Source organism: Lytechinus variegatus, chromosome 6 (genome assembly GCF_018143015.1).
Source record: "Lytechinus variegatus isolate NC3 chromosome 6, Lvar_3.0, whole genome shotgun sequence".
NCBI lineage: Eukaryota > Metazoa > Echinodermata > Echinoidea > Temnopleuroida > Toxopneustidae > Lytechinus > Lytechinus variegatus.
The window spans coordinates 14,761,475-14,783,789 of record NC_054745.1 but is presented as its reverse complement, the minus strand read 5'-3'; the positions used below and the strand labels follow the sequence as shown (position 1 = coordinate 14,783,789).

Genomic DNA, 22,315 nt, shown 5'->3' with positions numbered 1-22,315 from the left:
AATATATATAATTCAACATAGTTACATAAATGTTTAATCAAATACATTACACAGACTCCCCCATGAACCACCAAAGGTGATTTCACATGCCTGTATGCTAGTCCCTCCACCACCCCACCCCCCTTCCCGCGACCCTATAATAGCTCCTCCAATCCGTGCTCCGTGTCTTGCTTCAATTTGCAAAGTAAACCAAAACTTCTTTAAAGCAAAGACTCAAGAGCAATCAGTGCCGATATATTTTGTTTTAATACGAGTGAGAATTTCTAGCCTGGTCAACAAGTGTGCACAAGATCCTCTTAACTAAATGACCTTATGCTTATTATTCAAACCCATTCAGCCATTCCCATTCTAATACACAATGGTTTTGTCCAAAATGAAAAAAATAGGCCGGAGAGGAGAGCTGAAAGGGCGTAGTTGTTCAGGTGGAACGAAAATTAAACTCACAAAAAAGGGAAGACCTTAAGAGAAATCTTCTTTTATCGTGCGTTTCAGAGAGTACGAAATAACATTGGTTTTATTGCTGGGCAAATCTGGCTTGGTCTAGACAACAATAAAACAGCGTATATACTATCACAAGTTATCGGATATACATGTGATATACAGTTGCCGCCAGGAAAGGAGAAGACTATCTTAAACTTGTCCAAATATTATTGTTTGTGAAATCTTGCTTCTGACTCGACAGGTAGTATCACATATTCAACCGGTTTAGTTTCATTGAAGCGTACTGATCATAGTATTCCTACCAACATTTTGTATCAAAGTCGTTTCCTGCTGAAAAGGTAACGGTTAAAAAAACCCAGGCCGGTTGGTTGGTTTTGTGTAAAACAAACTGTTGCATGTGCTCCTTTGTGCACGCCTCCTCAAAATAATGAACAAGTCTTTGATCGGATGTTGGATATAGCAAGCCTTTGCTTCAAAGTGATTTGTTTATTGGATTTGGGCTTCTCAAAACTGATGTTGTTATTTTTGTTGGACCTGAATGACATCGGGTTCATCATAGATCTGATAACCTTGGATCAGCTTGTCCTCTCTGTAGGCATATAGGAGGATCTACCCGATGATTCTCAGTACGTAACAGCAGTAAAAAGGAGAGGGACATCTCAGTTACAGCAAAAACATATAGGTAAGTTGTTGATGATGATAATGGTGATGATGATGATGAGGGTGACGATGATGATGATGATGACAATGATGATGAATTTGATGATGACGATGATGATGACGATGATGAGGATGGTGATGCAATGCATGATGATGAACATTTCTTTAGCGCCAATTATCTTTAAAAAAAAGATTGAAAGACGCCTGCTTCCTTATTATATGTCGACACATTCACAAAGTTACTGGAAGAGATGGGTCTATGGTTCAGATATAATATAATTCATCTCCGATCCCTCGAGACATCGGATTTATTTGGGGGAAGGGGGCAATAATGGAAAATGGTCAAGAACTATGGCTCGTTTCACGAAGAGATGCAACTGTTGTAATTTATACATTATGGCAACTTTTTCTGGTAACAGGGCTCAGCAGCTAATCACACTAGGTTTTCATGGTATTTACAGCAAGGACAGAGTTACAATATGTGCAAGTCTTCATGAAACGGGGCGCAGAACTTTGTAAGCGAGTAAGCAAAGCGACCGAGCTGATTATGAAATCAATAATTCAGGCAAGTGATTGGGTCAATCTGCCTTATACCAAGTCCCGGGCGGTTCATCAATGGGAAGGGGTGCAGAAGAATAATAATAAGAAGAAAAATGATAAGAAGAATGATAAGAAGGAGAAGAAGAGAGAAATAGGAGAATAATTCTAATATGATTCTTTTTAATATTATGTCAAAAATCTATCACACAATAAGATTTTATTTTTACAAAAAAGGGCCACAATTTTCGCATGCTGCGAAATGTTCATAACTTTACCATCATTTGTACATTACAAACCTTGCTTTTAAGTGGACCTGTCAATTTTCACAACATGCTGGTCAGGTACAATGATTGTACAATCTAGTCCATTTACCTGCATTGGCTGTATAAATCAGGAATATACAGATTGATCAAGTATACTGGATTGCGTCAGCACAAGACAAGCACCTTTGGCACCAACTTGAGGAGGCCTTCGCCCTGCAGTGGGCTGAACATGGCTGATATGATGATGATGATGACTTGATCAATCTGTATATTCCTGATTTTTTTTAACTAAATAAATGAAATGAAATGAAATCGTAAGATACCGAGTTCCTTGATATGGTCTCCTAATTCATAGGGGATTTTATCAATCACATCACAGACGTGTTCTCTAACGCAGAAAATATTATTTGGTCAAAAGCCAAGCGTAACAATACATCCGTTATAAAAAAAAATTGGTTTATCAAAACACCAGTGTGGTCCTGGACTCCGGAGAAACGACTATATTTGCAACTTTCGTTCGGTCAGAATCTACGTGCTATCCCTGTCCACCAACTTTCGACAGTGACCTCTTACTGGTCCATTGAGATAAATTTGACCGGCATTTTCAAATAGTTTCTAGACATTGCAGAAATCGTCTGAGAATTGGATGCTAAAATCGCATTTTTTATGTATTTCCCTATATCGAAGATTTATTAATGAAACAAAATAAAATTCAGCAACAAAAAATATACAAATCAAGGCAGCATCCTCTATATAGGGATCATAATGGCATATACAATGTTACATCAGATGAATCCAAATGTAGTGAAATTGTCTTCTTGGTTGCCTATTGTCTACCTTTTGCATCTGTTAAATTAATTTTCCTGCTATATCTCTTTGTTATACCATGGTCACATTTGCTCTACGGCGGCCGTACGGCGAGACGAAAACAGCCGTTTTATCCATTTTTATTCAAACCACCTTTATTTAGCTGGTACAAAAATGTTAAAACGGCTGTTTTTGACTGGCCATACGGCCGCCGTAGAACAAATGTGACCATGGTATTAAGCACGTAAATAAGACCATTTTCTCTTCTATCACATTGAGTTAAATTTCTTTCCAGAATAAACTTATAAATACACCATAGAGATACTACTAAAACGATGCATATATCCCCGTGTTCTAGAATGAATAAACAAGTGATGTCGATTTTTAATTTCTTTATGAAAACATCTTTGATAACTCTCTGTAAATAAAGCATTTAGTCAAGTATGATATTCAGCTTTCTCATGTAATGTAAATTATGTGTTAACTCTGATGTATTGTACCTTATGAATTATTCAATCAATATCATGTATTATCACCCTGCCTATTGCCAGTAAATGTGAGTTTTTCCCATCATCACTGGCAGAGGACCTGGGTTTGGACTTACTCTATCTTGATTATGAAATAAAGACGATTTATATTGTATATATATATATATAAAAATCATATGGTGTCGAAAATCTGTCTATCTGACGGTCAATTGGATCAGGGTCGCCCTAGCCACTAACCCGTCTCTGCGGTCTAGTGGTTAAGGCACCGGCGTTCAAAGCTGGAGGCCCGGGTTCGATTACCGCATAGAAATTTTTTCGGCATCACCAATTTTTCCAAAGGGTAGATAGCTCTGGGGAACCTTGATTTAAGCTACGCCGACCATTGTTCTCTTCATGCATTTCTTTACACTATATAAAGGGTTCATTTAACTCGCAAGTGAAGAATGCATGGATAACATCTTCTTCAACGTTCATCGCTAATAATTTTATCGCTGATAATAAATGTCTGTGTACCACTTCTGCCCTTTTACAGTTTGTGACGTATGTTGGATTGCTATCTTTCTAATCATTATGGAGGATCTTGATTCACATCTAGACCACAGTATGTCACCATCAGATGATCCTGACCATACTGCCATTAGTACGGTAAGAATATAGCGGGCTGTTCCCGGATGTTGCCATAGCCCCAAGCATTTCCACGGGGTTGAAGTAAATAGAGGAGTTTTGCTCATCACACGTCATGCATAAATTAATCTATGTGCGTGTCCTCTTCACGCATTCCAATAGGCATATGATTATGGCAGGGGGGTGAATTAAAATGAAACTTTTCTTTCTTTGCATTTTTAGCACACCATATTCAACTGCGTCACATGTGATGTTGGTTTTATCCGTTCTCTTGTCTTTGAAGTAATTTTGATTTATTTGATGTCCTTTTTTAATGATCATGATATAGGGGTACATTTCAAAAAACAAATAATCCTTGATATTTCACCAACTAACTTCATATTAAGCTACCAGAAATCACTCCATCTGATTCGTTCAGAATGAATTCCCGGCCCGAGCACCCTCGCTGCATAGAGACATAATGATGCTTTTTTATGCTGTCCTTTTGAAGAACTTTGCTCACTGCGTTCGCAATATCATTGAAAATCCCTTTTTCTATTTATTACTCCTTCTTTTCCGTCTTTTCTATTTCTTCTCCCTCTTCGTCTTTCTTCTTCCTCTACTACTACGTACAACTCCTTCTTTTTTATTCTTCCACTACTGCAACTACTACTACTACTACTACGACGACGACGACGACTACTACTACTACTACTACTACTACTACTACTACTACTACTACTACTACTACTACTACTACTACTAGTACTACTACTACTACTGCTACTATATACTGCTACTACTACTACTATACTACTACTACTACTACTATATACTGCTACTACTACTACTACTATATACTGCTACTACTACTACTACTACTACTACTCCTACTACTCCTACTACTACTACTACTACTACTACTACATACTGCTACTACTATTACTACAACTCTATATTACTTCTTATTCGTCTTCTTCTTTCTTCGTATACTGATCTTTCTTTTACTTCTTTTTATTCTGCTCTTCTTCTTCCTATTTTCTTCTTTTCTTCTTCTTCTTCTGCTTTTTTCCCTTCTTCTCCCTTTTCTTGATCATCTTCTCTTTCTTCTTCTTCTCTTTCTTTTCTTCTTCTTCTTCTTGATTCTCTTCTCTTTCTTCTTCTTCTTCTCTTTCTTTTCTTTTTCTTCTTCTTCTTGATTCTCTTCTCTTTCTTCTTCTTCTTCTTCTCTTTCCTTTCTTCTTCTTGATTCTCTTCTCTTTCTTCTTCTTCTTGTTCTCTTTCTTTTCTTCTTCTTCTTCTTCTTGATTCTCTTCTCTTTCTTCTTCTTTTTCTCTTTCTTTTCTTCTTCTTCTTCTTCTTGATTTTCTTCTCTTTCTTCTTCTTCTTCTCTTTCTTTTCTTCTTCTTCTTCTTGATTCTCTTCTCTTTCTTCTTCTTCTCTTTCTTTTCTTCTTCTTGATTCTCTTCTCTTTCTTCTTCTTCTTCTCTTTCTTTTCTTCTTCTTCTTGACTCTCTTCTCTTTCTTCTTCTTCTCTTTCTTTTCTTCTTCTTCTTCTTGATTCTCTTCTCTTTCTTCTTCTTCTTCTCTTTTCTTCTTCTTCTTCTTGATTCTCTTCTCTTTCTTCTTCTTCTTCTCTTTCTTTTCTTCTTCTTCTTCTTGATTCTCTTCTCTTTCTTCTTCTCTTTTGGCTTCTTCTTCTTCTTCTTCTTGATTCTCTTCTCTTTCTTCTTCTTCTTCTTCTCTTTCATCTTCCCCTTATTTTTCTTCCTTTTTCTCTTTCTTCTTCTTGTTTTCTTTTCTTTTTCTTCTTCTTCTTGATTCTCTTCTTCTTCTTCTTCTCTTTCATCTTCCCTTTATTTATCTTCCTTCTTCTTTCTTCTTCTTCTCTTTCTTCTTCTTGTTTCCTTTTTCCTTTTCTTTTTCTTCTTCTTCTTATCTCCTTTGCTTCTTCTTCTTCTTCTTCTTCTTCTTCTTCTTCATGATACACTCCTTCACAGGCCTTGCTCAATACCCTCGCATCAACCCGGGTCTATCTCAGTGCTGCCGGAGTCTTTATCGCTCTCTTCGGGATGGGCTGCGTCATATCCATCAAAGATTTCTCTGAGCGGGAGAACCACCTCGGAAAGAGCGTAATCATCGGCCTCGCCTTCCAGTCTTTCATCCAACCCGCCATCGGTTACGCTCTCGCTCTCCTACTCGACATGGAAGAGAACGAGGCGTTGACCATGATCATGCTCGCCATCTCGCCTGTGTCGCCGCTGTGTGCTGTCCTAGTTTATTACGGCGACGGCGTCGTCATTGTCGGGTTCGTATGATATTTGATCTGAATCGACACAAATGTACGTGAAAAGTTGACATCAGATTTTAAAAATGAGATATAAATAATGAAAAATATAATAAATTGATGGTTTTTTTTCATTTTGAACAAAACTTAAATGATATGCGTGAAGTAAAATTATATCGATTGCTCCTGTATACAGAGGCGGCATCATTACAGTGATGGGGTGGGAGCAAGGGTGTACCTCCCCCCCCCCCCGTGATTTTTGAAGAAGTGAAACTCCAGGAAGAAAAAAAGAAGGAAGCAAGAGGAAAGGAGAGTAGATCGAACAGACAACTGAGGTTTGGAGTGTGTTCCTGTACTTAGTTGAAAAAAAATAAATAAATATATATATATATTCATATCTCTATACATTCCCGTTGGAGGGCGCAGTCAAATGTATTGCTGTACACATGCGTGACCAAATTATTACCAAACACCCCTAAACGAGTTTTTCGAGGGGCTTAATTTCACACATTTGGGCCCCTAACTTAGGTTTTCGCCTGAATATGACCCCGCAGGGAAAAGGCTTGAGGAACTAACATACCCTAAACACGTTTGGCTAGTCCTTAAAACAGCTTTCGAAAAATAAAGATACCCTAAATACGTTTGACCCGGCGATTGACCATTGACCAGTCGTTCAAAACCACCTTTAAAAAAAATCGGTGTTTCTGATACCCTTAAAGGACAAGTCCACCCTAACAAAAAGTCGATTTGAATAAAAAGATAAAAATCTATCGAGCATGGAACTAAACTTTTCATCAAAATCTGATGCAAAAGAAGAAAGTCATGATATTTCAAAGTTTTCTTAATTTCACAAAACAGTTATATGCACATCCTTGTCGGTATGCAAATGAGGAGACTGATGACAACATCCACTCACTATTTCTTTTGTATTTTATTAAATGAAATACTAAATATTCTAATTTTCACTTCATTGTACAGTGAAACAAAGATTTATTATCCCCTGAACACGTGGAATTAACATTATTTTAATACTATATGGGTCAGTCAAGTTGGCCCTTGTTGTCAAATCTGTATAAAATGAAATATTGTATGATTCAGACAATAAAAAACAAAAGAAATAGTGAGTGAATAACATCATCGACTGTCTCATGATGTGCATATCACTGTTCTGTGAAAAATAACCGAAACTTCAAATGCTATAACTTTCTTATAATTATTTTACATACGATTTTGATCAAATTTTCAGCATTATGCCAGTTTGATTTTTCTCTATCTAATCAAATCAAAACTTTTCTGAGATGGACTTGACCTTTCAAGAGTGCACGTGCGGCCCGTGTCCAAAAGTGAAAAAATAAACACCCCTTTAAACGCGTTTTTTGGTCACGCATGATTGTGTACAGAAATATATTTGACTGCCCCCCCCCCCGGGAAACATTCAGAATATAGGCGATGACAAATTATCTCGTCCCCGTTTTCTTTACACAGGCTGTGCTTAGCCATGTTATCTACCGCCCTCTCCGTCGGTCTCATTCCATTTTGGTTCTCTCTCTACTCGACTACCTGGTCCCACGAGTATTTCGTCATTGCTCCACCAATCAACATAGTACTGACAGAGATGTTAATATTCTTCCCTACGCTACTAGGGGTGATGTACCAGAGGAGGTTCGGGAAACTCAAGGGGAAATTGATGGCCAAGGTGAGGTCTAGGATCAGCTCAGGCTTTGGGGCGGATCCAAGAGTTTCCTGATGAAAATCTGACAAGCCCCCCCCCCCCTAGAAAGGTCTTCACTTTCAAAATTGGGGCACACTTTGGTAAAAACGGTATATTTACATTGCAAATTTTGATAATGGATCTCAGAAGGGGGCACGGGCCTGCTGTCCCCCCCCCCTTGGATCCACCAGTGGATCAGCTATATTTGGGGAGAAGAATGAGACAAGGGGAGTGCGTGTTCCTTCTTTTAAAAAAACCAATTCCCTCTATCGCCTGGTATCATTTTCGTAGAGTATACTCTTGAAAAGGATTAATCAAAATAACCATGCATTGGTGAATCTGCCCGACCAACAAATAATGGTAAAAATCAACCAATTTGGTATTGATTCTAACAAAGAAGTTTGGCCGACTTTCACTCTTTGTATTGGCCCCACACATTAGCAGATTGGTTACTGTACGCTTGGATATTAAAAAAATATGGTTTATTCATAGCGTGCTAAAATGGTGACGTTTAATGTAAATGCTTATTTATATGATTGTTTTTACATTGTGTGGTTCAGTCAAGTTGGTCCTTATTGTGTAATCGGTAAAAACTTAGATATTGTATAATTCAAATGATAAAAAACAAAGGAAGTAGCGAGTCATGTGGATCACTCTCTCACCTGTGAAAGTTATCCAGAACTTTAAAAAGTCATTATTGTATGTTTCATCTGATTCTGAAGGCATTTTCAGCGTTATTGATCTTGTTCGATTTTCTCTCATCATTCAATTCAACATTTTCTAGGGTGGACTTGAATTAATTCTAAGCATCCGGGCAGATAATTATTATGCAAATTAACTGGTTTCAAATTCATCCAGTTATAATAGATATAACTGGAAACCAACTGGACGTCTTTTCTAACTGGAGAAATTCTCGACTGGTTCCTTTCAGAAGTCATTTCCATTTTAAGTCATGTCATATTACCCAAATACAGTTTTCATGCAGTAAATGGAACCATGCAGTTGGCAATCCCTAACTGGTGCAGTATAGTCATTTCCAGTTACCTAACTGCATTGGCGGCGGAAGCCACAAATTTTAGGAGGGGACAACCCAAAAAAATTTGACGAGCAAAAAAAAAAAAAAAAAAAAAAAAAAGGTCATCAACAACAAATTTAGGGGGGGGGGGGACCGTCCCCCCCTCCTCAAATTTAGGGGGGGACACGTCCCCCCCGCTTCCGCCGCCTATGCCTAACTGGTAACTGCAACCTTTTTAAATGGAAATTAAAAGAAAATGATCAATGTTTTTACTGTGATCAAAAAGGTGATTGCAGTCATATGTTTTTCTCTTGTAACATAATGAACATATTTTGGAAAAAAGTTGAAGAAAATGTACAGAAATATATTTTGCCAAATTTTCATTTCCAGCCATGTCATATACTATCAGGAATTTCATTTAGATCAAAAGAAAAAAATGATGTAGATATAATTTTGAATTATGCTTTATATACTATTTGTAAATGTTTCGCTGGAAAAGAATCTAATAGGAAAATAACGATTCAAAGGCTGTTTAATATATTGTTTTACCTATTAAGATATCGTTTACAGATAGAAGAAAATGTTAAATCCAGAAAACCATGTATTTCCCTCCAGAAATGGGGGCAAATGTTAGCTCTGTGAACATATTTTGTTTGATGAATATAGAAGACCAGCAATGGTTATTTTACAAAAAAAAACCCTGGTAACTGTATGGTTCCAGTTGGGATGTCTAGTTACTGAAGTGGTTCTAGTTGGGTTGTCCAGTTTTCCGGGCCAGTTTTCCAACTGGTTACAATAGAAGCCATTTATATGGAGTAACCAAACCGATTCCAGTCAGCCCTCCTGGTTCCAATTTCTACCGTTTCCAATCGAAACCATGTTGGATGGAGATCCAATTGACCTTTCATCACCTACCTCATTTTCCTTTTCATTCTCGTCTCAGATATGCAGTTTCGGCTTCTGGATAGCTTCCATAGTTAGTCCAATCGTGAACGCCGGTGTCAACCTCGACTTCTATGTCGTTCCGTGGCAGATTTGGGTCGGCGCCGTTTGTCTTCCGGTCATCGGTTTCGTGTGCGGCCTGGTCTTCGCTCTCTTCGCAAGCCTCCCTTTCGACGTCTGCAGCGCTATCTCCCTCGCCGTCGGCGTCCCGAACGTCTACATCATGAGTCAGATCTCCGAGCGGTACCTGTCGGCGGATCCGGAGACCTTGCACGACGTGCACGGTATCATCAACATCTTCAGCTTTATCATGCCAATAGAGGGTTTCATCTGGGCAATATTGTATCGTGCCATCGAGGAATTTTTCGTGAAGTTGACACCAACCTGTTGCTCCGGCGGTGATGATGATGCAGATGACAGTGATACGAAAAGATTGTTGGTCAGCATGGACAGTGGTACGGAGAGCGCAGAGAGTGCAGGGAGTGCTACTTGAATGACCAGCGGCCGTCAAATGCCCGGGGGAGGGGGTGGGGGGGCAATCAAATGTAATGTACTGCTGTATGCGTGACTAACTTCTTTCCAAACACCCCCTAAACAAGTTTTTCGCGGGCTTCAAATTTATACATTTTGACCCCGGAACAAGTTGTCGCCATAGATTCTAGCTGTCCGCAGCAGTGCGCGTATATCGACGTGAAAAAATTCACGATCTGCAGTTTTCCCGTTTCCCAGGCCCGTACGTTCCAAGGGTCGACCCGAACACTTTCAGAAACGAAGAGGAAAAGCTTGGGGCTATATCCTAAACAAGTTTGATAAGTTTTATAAAGAAAAAAAAAGCTTTGGAAAAAAATACCCTAAAGACGTTTGACCCCGCGATTGACCATTGACAAGTCTTTCAAAACCACTCTTTTTTGTTGAAAATTTGTGTTTTTAATACCCTAGAGTTCGCGCGCGGCCAGCGTCCAAAACTGGAAAAAAAAACACTTATCGTGTTTTTGGTCACGCATGTGTAAAGCAATATATTTGACTGCCCCCTACCCCCCCCGCGGGGGGTCAGAGGTCGTATAAGGCCTGGTGCTAAATAGGGCGGGGTTAGCGTGTGTGTGTTCAGTCCGCGATTTTCAATTCTTGCGCGGTTGGTTGGCATAAAAAGTAATCTTGTTCACACGAGGAGCCTTAAGCATGACGTTATCTATAAACTTTTTCCGCCATGTGCATCGGTTCACACAATGATTTGACTTCGACGTGAGTATATCGACGCGCGTATATACCGGAAGCTTTTATAGAAGAGGCCAACATCATGGACCTACCATAGGTCCATGTCAACATCAAACTACACGACCGTATCGTGGTTTAAGTGTTTGTCCAAACGACTCGTAGTTTAGCAACTCGGAAGCGTGCTTACTCACGAGAGAAGCACGAGAAAACTTATAGTTATCTCTTGGTTTCGAAACTTAAATTTAGTGATCACAATATTCAAATGCTCATAACTTTCTCATTATTTAATTGTCCGATTTTTCTCAAACTTTAGTTTATCTGTTTCTTTGATTTTTCTGTTTTCCAACATGATATCTAGCTCCTTTTAAACAACTATTGGAAACAATTAAAACGATACTCTTGGCAAGTATTCCCTGAATTGACCCCCTAAACAAGTACAACGATATTTTCATTGTCACTCGTCGCCGGTTTTACTTTTACCTGATCATGGTTAGTACAGCCCCACCTCCCACATCGGATTCTTAACAGTATACTCTTGGGACAAAAAGTACATCCTTTATAAAACATTTTAGTCTTAATTTTTACACCCTCGCAAATTTGACCCTAAAGACGTAGCTTTCCTAGCGAAAATAGATTCATTATTTTAGTGTTTTTGACACCCTCTCTTGAAAAAGACATCCTTTTTACGTGCTTTTTCGGTCGCGCATATCCACTCGTCAATGTAAGTGCCCCCCCCCCCATCCCCGGGCTGTTTTCGCTGTCGATCGTTAATTGTAAATATAGATAACCCCGGAGTTAAGGGCTCTCAATCGTGTGAACGCAACTAATTAGCGCCTCAATCACGTGTTATATGCGAAACGTACAATGCGCGCCAGAGTTTAACGCCCTCATGGCAACTGCAACACGTACAGAATGAAACTTAAATTGACGCCCGCTTTAAATTCTATAGACTATTTAGTCCGACCTTCTTATATTCGAATCAGTGGTAATTGGTCATGGTCTCTTGCCTCTATCATGCAGCAACTCAGAACCAAAAAGTGTTGGCCAATCAAATGCCCCATTTGTTTTTACATAGTTTGTTTTCTTACATTTATTAACAGTACAATAAATGATTTTGATATGTTAATGGAGTATGGGACTTTCACAATATCTTCATTATAGTCTGTGCAATGGTAAATTAACAAAATAATACGACATATGATTAGGATATGAGATGATATACATGATATTGCCCATTTGCCTTCGGGCTTTCTTGACCAGTATACTGCCACCTAGGTGGCAGTATATAGATTCCCAAAGACGTTATAATTGAACGAACGTAGAGGGCGTGAAAACTTTGCCGGTATTGCTGCTCTCCATTCGTTGGGTTGTACAACATAGGTAGAATAATTAATATTGAACAATTCGTGGGATCGATCACGCGCGTAAATCATGTTCCATAGACTCATGAGTTAAAATGGCACTGTTAAAAATAAATCATAACAAATTAAGTTAAAATTAGGTGTCGGAAAGTTTACTACCAGTGGATATAGGGTTATCTGACATTCCATATCTGCACACAAAAGGGTATTTCAATCTTAGCTCATTTTGAAAAATAAATCGGCATTTCCTGACGGGATAAAATTCATCACCTGAAAAGTAAACTAGCCCCAATTCCTCCGCAAGTCAAAATAGTTCCAAAGACATCAATTTTTGTTCTTTCAAATTTGGCAAAATTAGAAAGTTCAGTAGTTGCCCCCCCCCCCCCTATAATCAGTATCGTATTCATATTTGTCAATCAGCTCAAATAAAAGAAACTTGGTCTGGGTTGGGTCGAATGAATATTTTGTCTTCCAGTTTGCTCGAGGCCCTTCATAGCTACCGGTGGAAAGAAACGGAAAAGAGATAGCTGCGGCGAAGTGGAAACATAAACCCTTACAGTCAAGTGCCTTTATGATATTTCTTGGTTTATTTGCTAAAAACGATTCATTTATGTTTCATTGTTCATGCTCATTCACCTATATATTTCTGTAGGGGGTGTTTCACAAACTGACTTAATTTTAAATTCTTATAGCTGCATAAAAGTTATCCCCGCATTGCAGTGAGTGACACAAGTAGTAAACGTTTGTTATAATCTGATATTTTTTAAGACCGAATTATACGGATAGATGTTGTACCTTTTGGGAAAATATATTGCAGACTGATATTTTCTGGTTAACTGTGTTTAAAAGAAACTTGACGTGTATAGGTGAGCTTCGTTTACAAGAGTTTAATTTCAAACTTTCATACAATTTATCACCCGTTAGAATATTTTTAAATGGGGTCTTGCTGACGATAAATATTGTCCGCACTGCCATGTTAAAGAAGACTTAATTCACGCTTTTACTGAATGTAATTTGAAAAAACAGTTCTTTTCTTATGTTAGGAGTGTTATGTGTACTTTTAATGTCGCATTTTGTGAAACACCCCAGTCATACCAGTCCGGGTTGGTAAAAAAGTGGTATAGTTACATCAACAAAAAAAAGAACATAATTATACTGATTAATGTCGCAGTCACATTTTCCCTTCGGTGAGTTGAAAATGGCCGTTTGAACATTTTCTGTTACAATGCAGCTACGTACTGATTTGAATAAATATGAATAAAACGGCTCTTTTCGACTCGCCGTACGACCGCCGCGCTGGGGGAATGTAACTGCATCATCAAACTATATTTCAAATGGCACACAGACGGTCGGTTTGGGATGGTTTCTCGTGGTGTCATGTGACTGCAATATATTATTATCCATGTCACTTGATTTGATTGGTGTTGGTAAAAGCGCTGGAATTATGCGAGAACTATAATTCGTATATCAATTATGTCGTATTTCGTCTTTAACTTCTGGTGTTTATGTGATTATATTTTTACATGTTTCCTTTGTTAAAAATAAGGGAAAATTGATTAATGTTATCAGTATTAGAGTTGACGGTGAAATTATAAATATTGAAATGTATATGAATAATCGAGTTTATAAAGTCTGTGTTATCGTGTAGTGTAGGTGTTTTTTTATGATCATATTCATTGAATTTAATTTTATTCATGGTTTATCAAAAAGACATGTTTCGCAGTGAGAATAAACTGAATTCCACAAGTTTACAGTCTCAATTTCAATGCATAAAATTACGATTAAAATCATTTACATATATAATCATTGATAAAAGTAATAAAACAACTATTAAAGGTCAAGTCCACCCAAGATAAAGTTGATTTGAATAAAAAGAGAAAAATCAAAGGAGCATACACTGAAAATTTCATCGAAATCGGATGTAAAAATGTTTATTTCAATGTTCCGATTATTTTTCAAAAGTTATGCAAAACTCGGTGATATGCAAATGAGTGAGTTGATGATGTCCCTCGCCATTTCTTTTGTTTTTTATTGCTTGAATTGTACAACATTTCAAGTTTATAGATTTGACAATAATAAGGACCCTCTTGTTTCAACGAAACAATGATAATTACAGATGTTCGGGAAGGAATCAAATTTTGTTTCACATGACAACGAAGAGAAAATTATAAAATTTCTTATTTCCATGTAATGAAAATACAAAAGAAATAGAGTGGATGATGTCATCAGTTTCCTCATTTTCATACCAAACCAGTATGTGAATACAACTATTTCGTGAAATTAAGCAAAATTTTAAGATGTCATAACTTTCCTATATTACACAAACTTTTGATGAAATTTTCAGTGTTATAATGCTTCTTTGATTTTTCCTCTTTTTACTGGGGCACACACACCTTACGATGGGTCTGCGACCCGATTTGGGAATAGAATTTGATGCTGATATCATGGATATTGAGACATGGAATATCTAGTTATGTAATGCTCTAAATCATCATACGAATACCTGTGTTCAAATCTGTGACCTTGCTTAAGGGGAATGAAACCTTTGGAAGAAGTAGGCTTGTGCCGAAACAGAAAATTCAAAGAATAAGAACAAAGAAAGTTTGAGAAAAATCGGACATAATGTCTTGAGAAAGTTATGAGCATTTGAATGTTGCAATCACTAATGATATGGAGATCCTCCCATTGGCATGCGATAAGGATGTGTGATGTCACATGTGAACAAATTTCCCTCTGATAGACTGTAAAATACTCCAAAAATGTCTCTTTTCCCTTTTTCTTACAGTGATACAAGCTCTTTATCCATGATGTATTTTTTTGAAAATCTGTATTACTTGCCCTCCTACAGAAAGAACACATGATTCACTGATAGATGTGATAAAAGAGGCATTTTAGCTAAAAATATATACTGAAGTAATGGGGAGAGTTGTTCACAAGTGATATCACACATCTCTGTCGCATTGCCAATGTGAGGATCTCCATAGCATTAGTGATCGCAATATTCAAATGCTCATAACTTTCTCATTACTTGTCCGATTTTTCTCAAAATTTCATTGACCTGTTTCTTTGATTTTTCCGTTTTCACACAACCTATCTTGTTCCAAAGGTAATTTCATTCTCCTTTAAGTTAGAATAAAAGCGAATTTAATATCTAGTCGTAATCACGCGCATACATTCGTAATTCCGAAGCTTCGTAATTCCGAAGCTTTGTTATTCCGAAGATTCGTATTTCCGAAGGTTCGTAATTCCGAAGGTTCGTTAATCCGAAAACGAAATGAGGTAATTCCGAAGGTTCGTTGGTCCAAAAACGAAACGATTAATGAACCTTATTTCGTTTTCGGATTAACGAATCTTCGGAACATCGAACCTTATTTCGTTTTTAGACTAACGAACCTTCGGAATATCGAACCTTATTTCGTTTTCGGAATAAACAACCTTCGGAATTACGAACTTTCAGAATTACGAAGTGTAACCGTAATGACGTACGTCTTAGCATAATTGTGTATGATCAGCCAAGATTTGAAACTATATTTGACCTGTACTTCCCCCCCCCCCAAAAAAAAAAAAGTCACCACCAATCGCCAAAAATATTCCATGTCTCTACTACGTTTTCCTTCAAAATAGGGTCGCAGACCAATTATTTTTATGTGGGCGGTGGCCTGAAAGAGATTTTTGTACAAGTCCTGTTCTATCTGACAGTTACCATGGTAGCAATGCTTCTCAGCCAATCAGAATCTAGGAAAATTGTCAGATCTGACAACTTGTCGGACTTGAGTGTTGATGAAATGCTCCCCAGGCTTTACACACACAGACACGTACCCCCCCCCCCCGTACATCTCCCCTCCTTGGCACACAGACACGCCCACTTTTAATTCTGTACAGTTGAGGCCGGAAGTTTACATACTGTACACCCAGGAATTTCAAAGAAACGTTGACACTTCCCAAACATTTTAACATTTACTGTTTGTGTAAAATATTTGCACAATTGTACTGTCATGACGAATTTGATATCAAGCAAATGAGAATGTCATGTCCCTTCATTACATTGCTTTGTCATCAGGAGCTGAAAAAATTGTGTCATTTTCTCGAAAAATCTTCATATTTTCGTCAAATTAAAAGAAAAAATTGACATTTGTGCTAGTTACTTCGGAACAGAAACGATTCAGATTACACTTTTTTGTTCACTGGTAATTACATATGATAGAAAATGTAATATAAATGATAGATTTGACATTTATATACTTCTATCAAACGATGTTTGAAAATATGACAAAATACATTTGGCATGAATATAACTTTTTTTTCTTCAAAGAAAATTCCACCTAAAATATACTTTAATCCCAACAGCATCCCAATCATGAAAGAGCTTAATACGCTCTTTCATTTGATACCAGAATCATTATGGTAGTATTCATATTTCTGAAGATATAGTTAATTTTATGATGTTTGGCAAGCGAACAAATTTCACTGAATGCCATGGGTGTATGTCAACTTTTGGCCTCAACTGTACCTCTATTGTTACAGATAAAAAACAACACCAGAGCAATTTGATCATTGAAATATAAAACAAACGACTAGTAACTAGTGATGTGCAGTAGGAAATATAATTATTACATTACTTGATCAGATATAATTAAAGCGTCCAATATGACAAGGCATTGAAATTCAGCTGCCTTTGAAAAAACACCATCGATTAGAATATTCATAAGTAAATATTAATTCATTTTGGCTATGAAAAAATTGCATTATATCAATGCAGCATGTACCGTTATTAAGCAGAGGCATAACATGATCAGTCTAATTTCATTATAAATATGCTAAAAATTACCAAATAATTTCTGACAAAAATGAAATGAAGAATTAAAATCCAACTATTGCATGAAATAAATACAGACATTATGCACACATACAGGTTTAAAACTATCAAATGAATACCTCCTGAAAATGCAGCCAAAAAAAGTGTGGAATGACTGAATTAAACTGTTTTTCTTTTTGGCTGGGGGGGGGGGGGTGGTATGACACTGACATGGGGTAGTGTATGTGCAGTACTTAGTAAGTGAAAGGACAGGTGCTATATAAACTTTCTATTGGATACTGGAACCGAATTCTTACACAAAAATTTGGATCAACGTATGCTGCATGCTATGGCGGAAGTCAAATAGGACAAGAGCTGTTCAAGATATCTGGTTTGTATCATCATGATGAAAATGAAACAATGGTTTAGCAGAGATAATTTTGGGGACGTTTCTTTATATTAAATCAGAATTATTAGTACTCACACCAAAATATATTTCCACTAAAATATGTTAAGAATTATGAATGTATGTTGTAATATTGTATAATGGTGGAATAAAAAAATAAAACTGCTGATGATGTAAATGACGATGATGAATGTGATGATGATGATAACAATAATAATAATCTTAATAATAATAATGAAAATAACGGATGTCTGTAACTTTCATGTAGTACTTTATACAATGTTTTTAAACGCTGCATGTTATAAACATCCCAAACATTTAAGGAATTCCTTATTCCTGAGTACCCATTTACTACACCGACAGCTTCTTTTACCAGACAAAATTTGAACTAGAAATGTTATACCCTCTAGAAAACCTAATGTGTAAAAATACATATGAACAGAAAAATATATAAAAGATGATACATTAATAACCAGAGCTCAGCATATTTCAGGTCTTTAAATTTGTGCTTGGGAGTATCATACTTACAACCTTCTACAAAATAATATCATTATCATGAAATAGTAAATAGACATAAAAAAGACAAAACTTGCATTTTAGCATAAAGCAGAGTGAGGTACAGAAAATGATTACATAAAAATGTTGAAGTACTGTAAACGTTTTTCTTAATAAATATCTATACATTGTATGTTTTAAGGTAGTATAAAGCCAATGAATACTATGGGGGGTCCGGGGAGGGATAGCTAGTGCACATAAAAAAAATCATGCAAAAATATGACATCAAATCAACTTTACCATACATACTTTACAAACTGCATAAATTTTTCAAAAAAGGGGTGGAGTTTCTATCGTGTAGGGGTCAGTAGGAAGGGGTAGGACAAGATTCAGCCCAATGTATATCATAAAATATATATAAAACATATAAGATGTATATACCTTCTCTGTAACCACTCCAGGGGCACATCATTATCGAAACAAACTTCTTTGGATTAAGCGACTTTCTTCTTAGCAAGTCAAAAGGGGCCTAAGCTTTCGATCCTAGCAGAATCTTCTTAGTACTTTAAACTAATCATTTTTTCATCAAGCCAAGAGACTTTGCACCAATCATGGTGGACAATTTTTAAAGTCTCTTATATTCATCCATTTTGCTTCTTAATGATGAATAGTTCTAAGAAGAGTACTGAACAGTGCATCCCACAAAAAAGGAAACCCGTTTTCAGAAATAGAAATCACGATTAATAAATATGCTTTTACTATTAAATTGATACTCGTGGCGAGATTGGAATCTCATCTCTAATTTGAAACCAACAGCTCAGCAAATCGTTCATGCATGGGAGATAACAAAAAATAAGTACGGAGGCATATCAGAAACAATTTACGCAGAAACTTGAGTGCGAATCTGAATCCACTCTCATTTTAGGGATCAGGGAAAGAATCCTAACAAAGAATACAAAAGAAATGCTAATGAGCCAATCATCAAATAAGCATCATAGTCGTATTACGAACCAATCTTGTCCAAGTTTTCTGCACAACCTGGTCTTGACATTAAAATTTCAAAATCGTCTTGCTCATTAATGCATATGTTCATCTTATATTAGGTATCAAAATAAAGGGGAATAGTTGAATTATATGATGATGTGAATGAAATATAATTCATTTGACTTCAAAGAATAAAGACATGGGAGTCCTGGTCTCCTTTTTGTGGGACGCACTGTATAATCAGGCCCCAAATGTTGGTTTACTAGATTTCACATCCTCTGTTACTATACATGTCTATCATGCTTTTAGAGCTTGTCTACTGCATGTACATATATCACTTAAGATGAATGAAGCTACTTTTAGAGGACCTGCATACTGACCTACTGGCCTAAACCGAGAACAAAAATATTATTCTTTTTAAATCCAATTTTCAAGCATAAAATCCTATTTTCCTACAAAAGTTTGGAAAACATACCCGAAATCACTAAAGTTTTAAAAATCCTGTTTCTAGGAGAAAAAGAGTGTCGCTTTCCCCTTAAAATCTGACTAAATTCAGATAAAATCCTACTCTTTGGCAGCTCTCTGTCACCACGATACAAAACTATTCAATAGTTTGTACAGTAACAAAGTATAGGAAGAGAAGAATATCGAGTTGTAATAGATCTTCAGAAAATAATGAACACATGTAAAATGCTGCATCTACGGATGAATCAGCCTATAAAAAAAACTCTTTTGACTAAAAAAAGAAATGTGATTCACTTACACTGAATGAGTTTCAAATTAAAAGATGTCCCAAAATGAAAAGCTTCCAGTCAGAATGCAAATGTTGTGATGCGTGTGGTAACTTCACTTCATTAACATAGTGCAAAATGCATATCATACTGTATCTGTGATAGACTCTTTTCTTTAATATTTCCAGATACAAAGACTGAATTGAAAGGTAAATAAAAGTTGCAGTAACGATCTTAAAATGAGTTTGAACAGAATCTATTGAAATTACCACCAAAGTGTTTGTATGATTTTAAGAAAATTATGTTCCAAATAGCTCTGGAATAAAATGTGTGATTGCTGAGAAATCAGCAAAATAAGCAAGTAATTAGATCAAATATTGGGTAGTCTTCAAAGCAATATTAATGCACTGTCCCACATATGGTTTTCTGTGTTACAGATCATCGGAATCATTGATTTTGAGCCAAGGCTTCATGATTTTACAAAGACAAGTTTACATTAATGTACCAGATCTTGATGTACGATAATATTTTGACAATTAACCCTGATTTAAAAGACTTTCTCCTGAAATAATCGTTTGCTGCAACTACTGTCTTTTACCTTTAAGATTGAATAACCATAGCTCCTGATATCCTTTTAAAGAATCAGCATTATTTTGATTTAAAATGCACCTTTATAAAAAGGAAAAACTTACAAAACATCTCCATAATATAGCACATTTTTATTAAATCTCACATATAATTAGGTCATGAAATTTCAGAACATGATGGAGGCGAGACGAAAATTGTTAGCTATCTCATCATTGATGGCTTCACAACCTTGTGATGTCATCAAATAGCCGGTCTCACTTTAATTCTGGTGCTATGTCTGAGCTACATAAAAACACAACAAACACGCCATCTGCACTACCTAGCGATTCACATCAGCATCTAAAAACCAGCATGCACCTACACTGTAAACACACACACACACAACCACACACATCAATGGATAATTCAACACAATAATTTGCAGTATAGTACATGTAGTATTCATAATCAAATTGCAATTGAAATTTCAAACATCTCACTGGACAGAATTAAACTTGACATAATTAGCTTTGGAAGGAAAGAATAGATTCATTGGCTAGAAAAATATAACAAACATAAAGTTATCCACAAATATTGCAAACCTTTTTAAAGCGCTATGTTTCAAAAGAACAGATTCAGCTGCTAATTCAATATGTTAACCTGGGCCCTGTCTTAAAGAGTTACAAATGATACGATCAAACTCAACTCTAGGGAAATCCATCATTGTCATAATTTATCCTTCGGGAACTTTGCACAATACTTTATATATACTTTGTATAAAAGAAGAGCACATCGAATTGTCAAGATATTATTGAATGTATGAGCTTCTAGAAATCATTTCGAACAAGCAAGCAATATAGATGTTGACATTGCTGGCTTTCCATAGTTGTGGTTGATCGAATCAATCACAGCTCTTTGTGAGATGGGGCCCCCTCAGTACTCAGCTGTCAAAACAATAAGTAAAATTCTGGCTTAGACATCCCATTTAATACCAGCCCAGCTGGGTGTTTCATAAAGCTGTTCGTAAGTTAAGAGCAACTTTAAGAACGACTGGTGATCCTTTCTTGCGGTAAATGGTATATTCATTGGTGATGGTTTACGCACGTAAGAAAGATTCACCAGTCGTTCTTAAAGTCGCTCTTAACTTACGAACAACTTAATGAAACGGCTCCCAGGTGTGGAAACTATCAGTATCAAAATCTAAGATGTCATGTGACCAATAAAGCCCAACTGTATGTTAATATATTTACTATGTAGCTAATGAATTAAAAATGTATATATAACTGGATATTCCACTATTTTACAAGCATGCAATCATGTACAACAGGGTCCTGTCTTACAAAGAGTTGTGATTGATCCTATCAACCTCAAGTATATTGAAAATTAGAAATAACTTTTTTTTCTACAGGGAATTTTCATGGCATTCTTTGAAAACAAAGAAGCACACTGGATTTTCAATAAAAAGGTGGATATGCATCATGGACATGGTAAATGGTGATGATTTTGACCTGATTGCTAAGAAAGCATCAATGCTTGTAAGCAAGCAACCAGGGGACCGGCGGCTGAAAGTTCTCTCCGAGGAACCTGGGGAGCGTTTCATGAAAGGACTTGTCAGACGTTTTATCCGACAAGTTCTGCTTTATCCGACAGTTCCTATGGTAACAGTGCCTCTCAGCCAATCATTATCAAGGAAAGTTGTCAGACCTGACAACTTGTAGGACGAAAATGTTGATGAAACGCTCCCCAGGTAATGAGGATTTAAATGCCTTACCAAAGGGCACTAGCTGCACCAAGTGGGAGCCGAACCAGAAGCCTCAAACCCTGCTCTACCGACTGAGCTATCGCGCCTCCTCATACCTAGAAAACATTATGAACATGTTACGCATTTCAGATTTTGACGTTGCTGGCTTTCCATAGTTGAGGTGATTGGATCAATTGTAAATCTTTGTGAGAAGGGGTCCTGGCATTTATAGAGTTGAGCACAATCATCAAAATTTGACCAAA

General features: G+C 36.7%; 1 protein-coding gene across 1 annotated transcript; it reads left to right on the top strand.

Moving 5' to 3' along the window:
• The first annotated feature begins 477 nt into the window (after positions 1–477).
• Positions 478–11,481, top strand: LOC121417063 (ileal sodium/bile acid cotransporter-like). Its single transcript, XM_041610628.1, has 5 exons — positions 478–1,123; positions 3,732–3,844; positions 5,803–6,110; positions 7,575–7,785; positions 9,759–11,481. Exons 2-5 carry the CDS (start codon positions 3,770–3,772, stop codon positions 10,248–10,250), a joined length of 1,086 nt encoding a protein of 361 aa, XP_041466562.1. The 5' UTR covers positions 478–1,123; positions 3,732–3,769; the 3' UTR covers positions 10,251–11,481.
• The last annotated feature ends 10,834 nt before the right edge of the window (positions 11,482–22,315 follow it).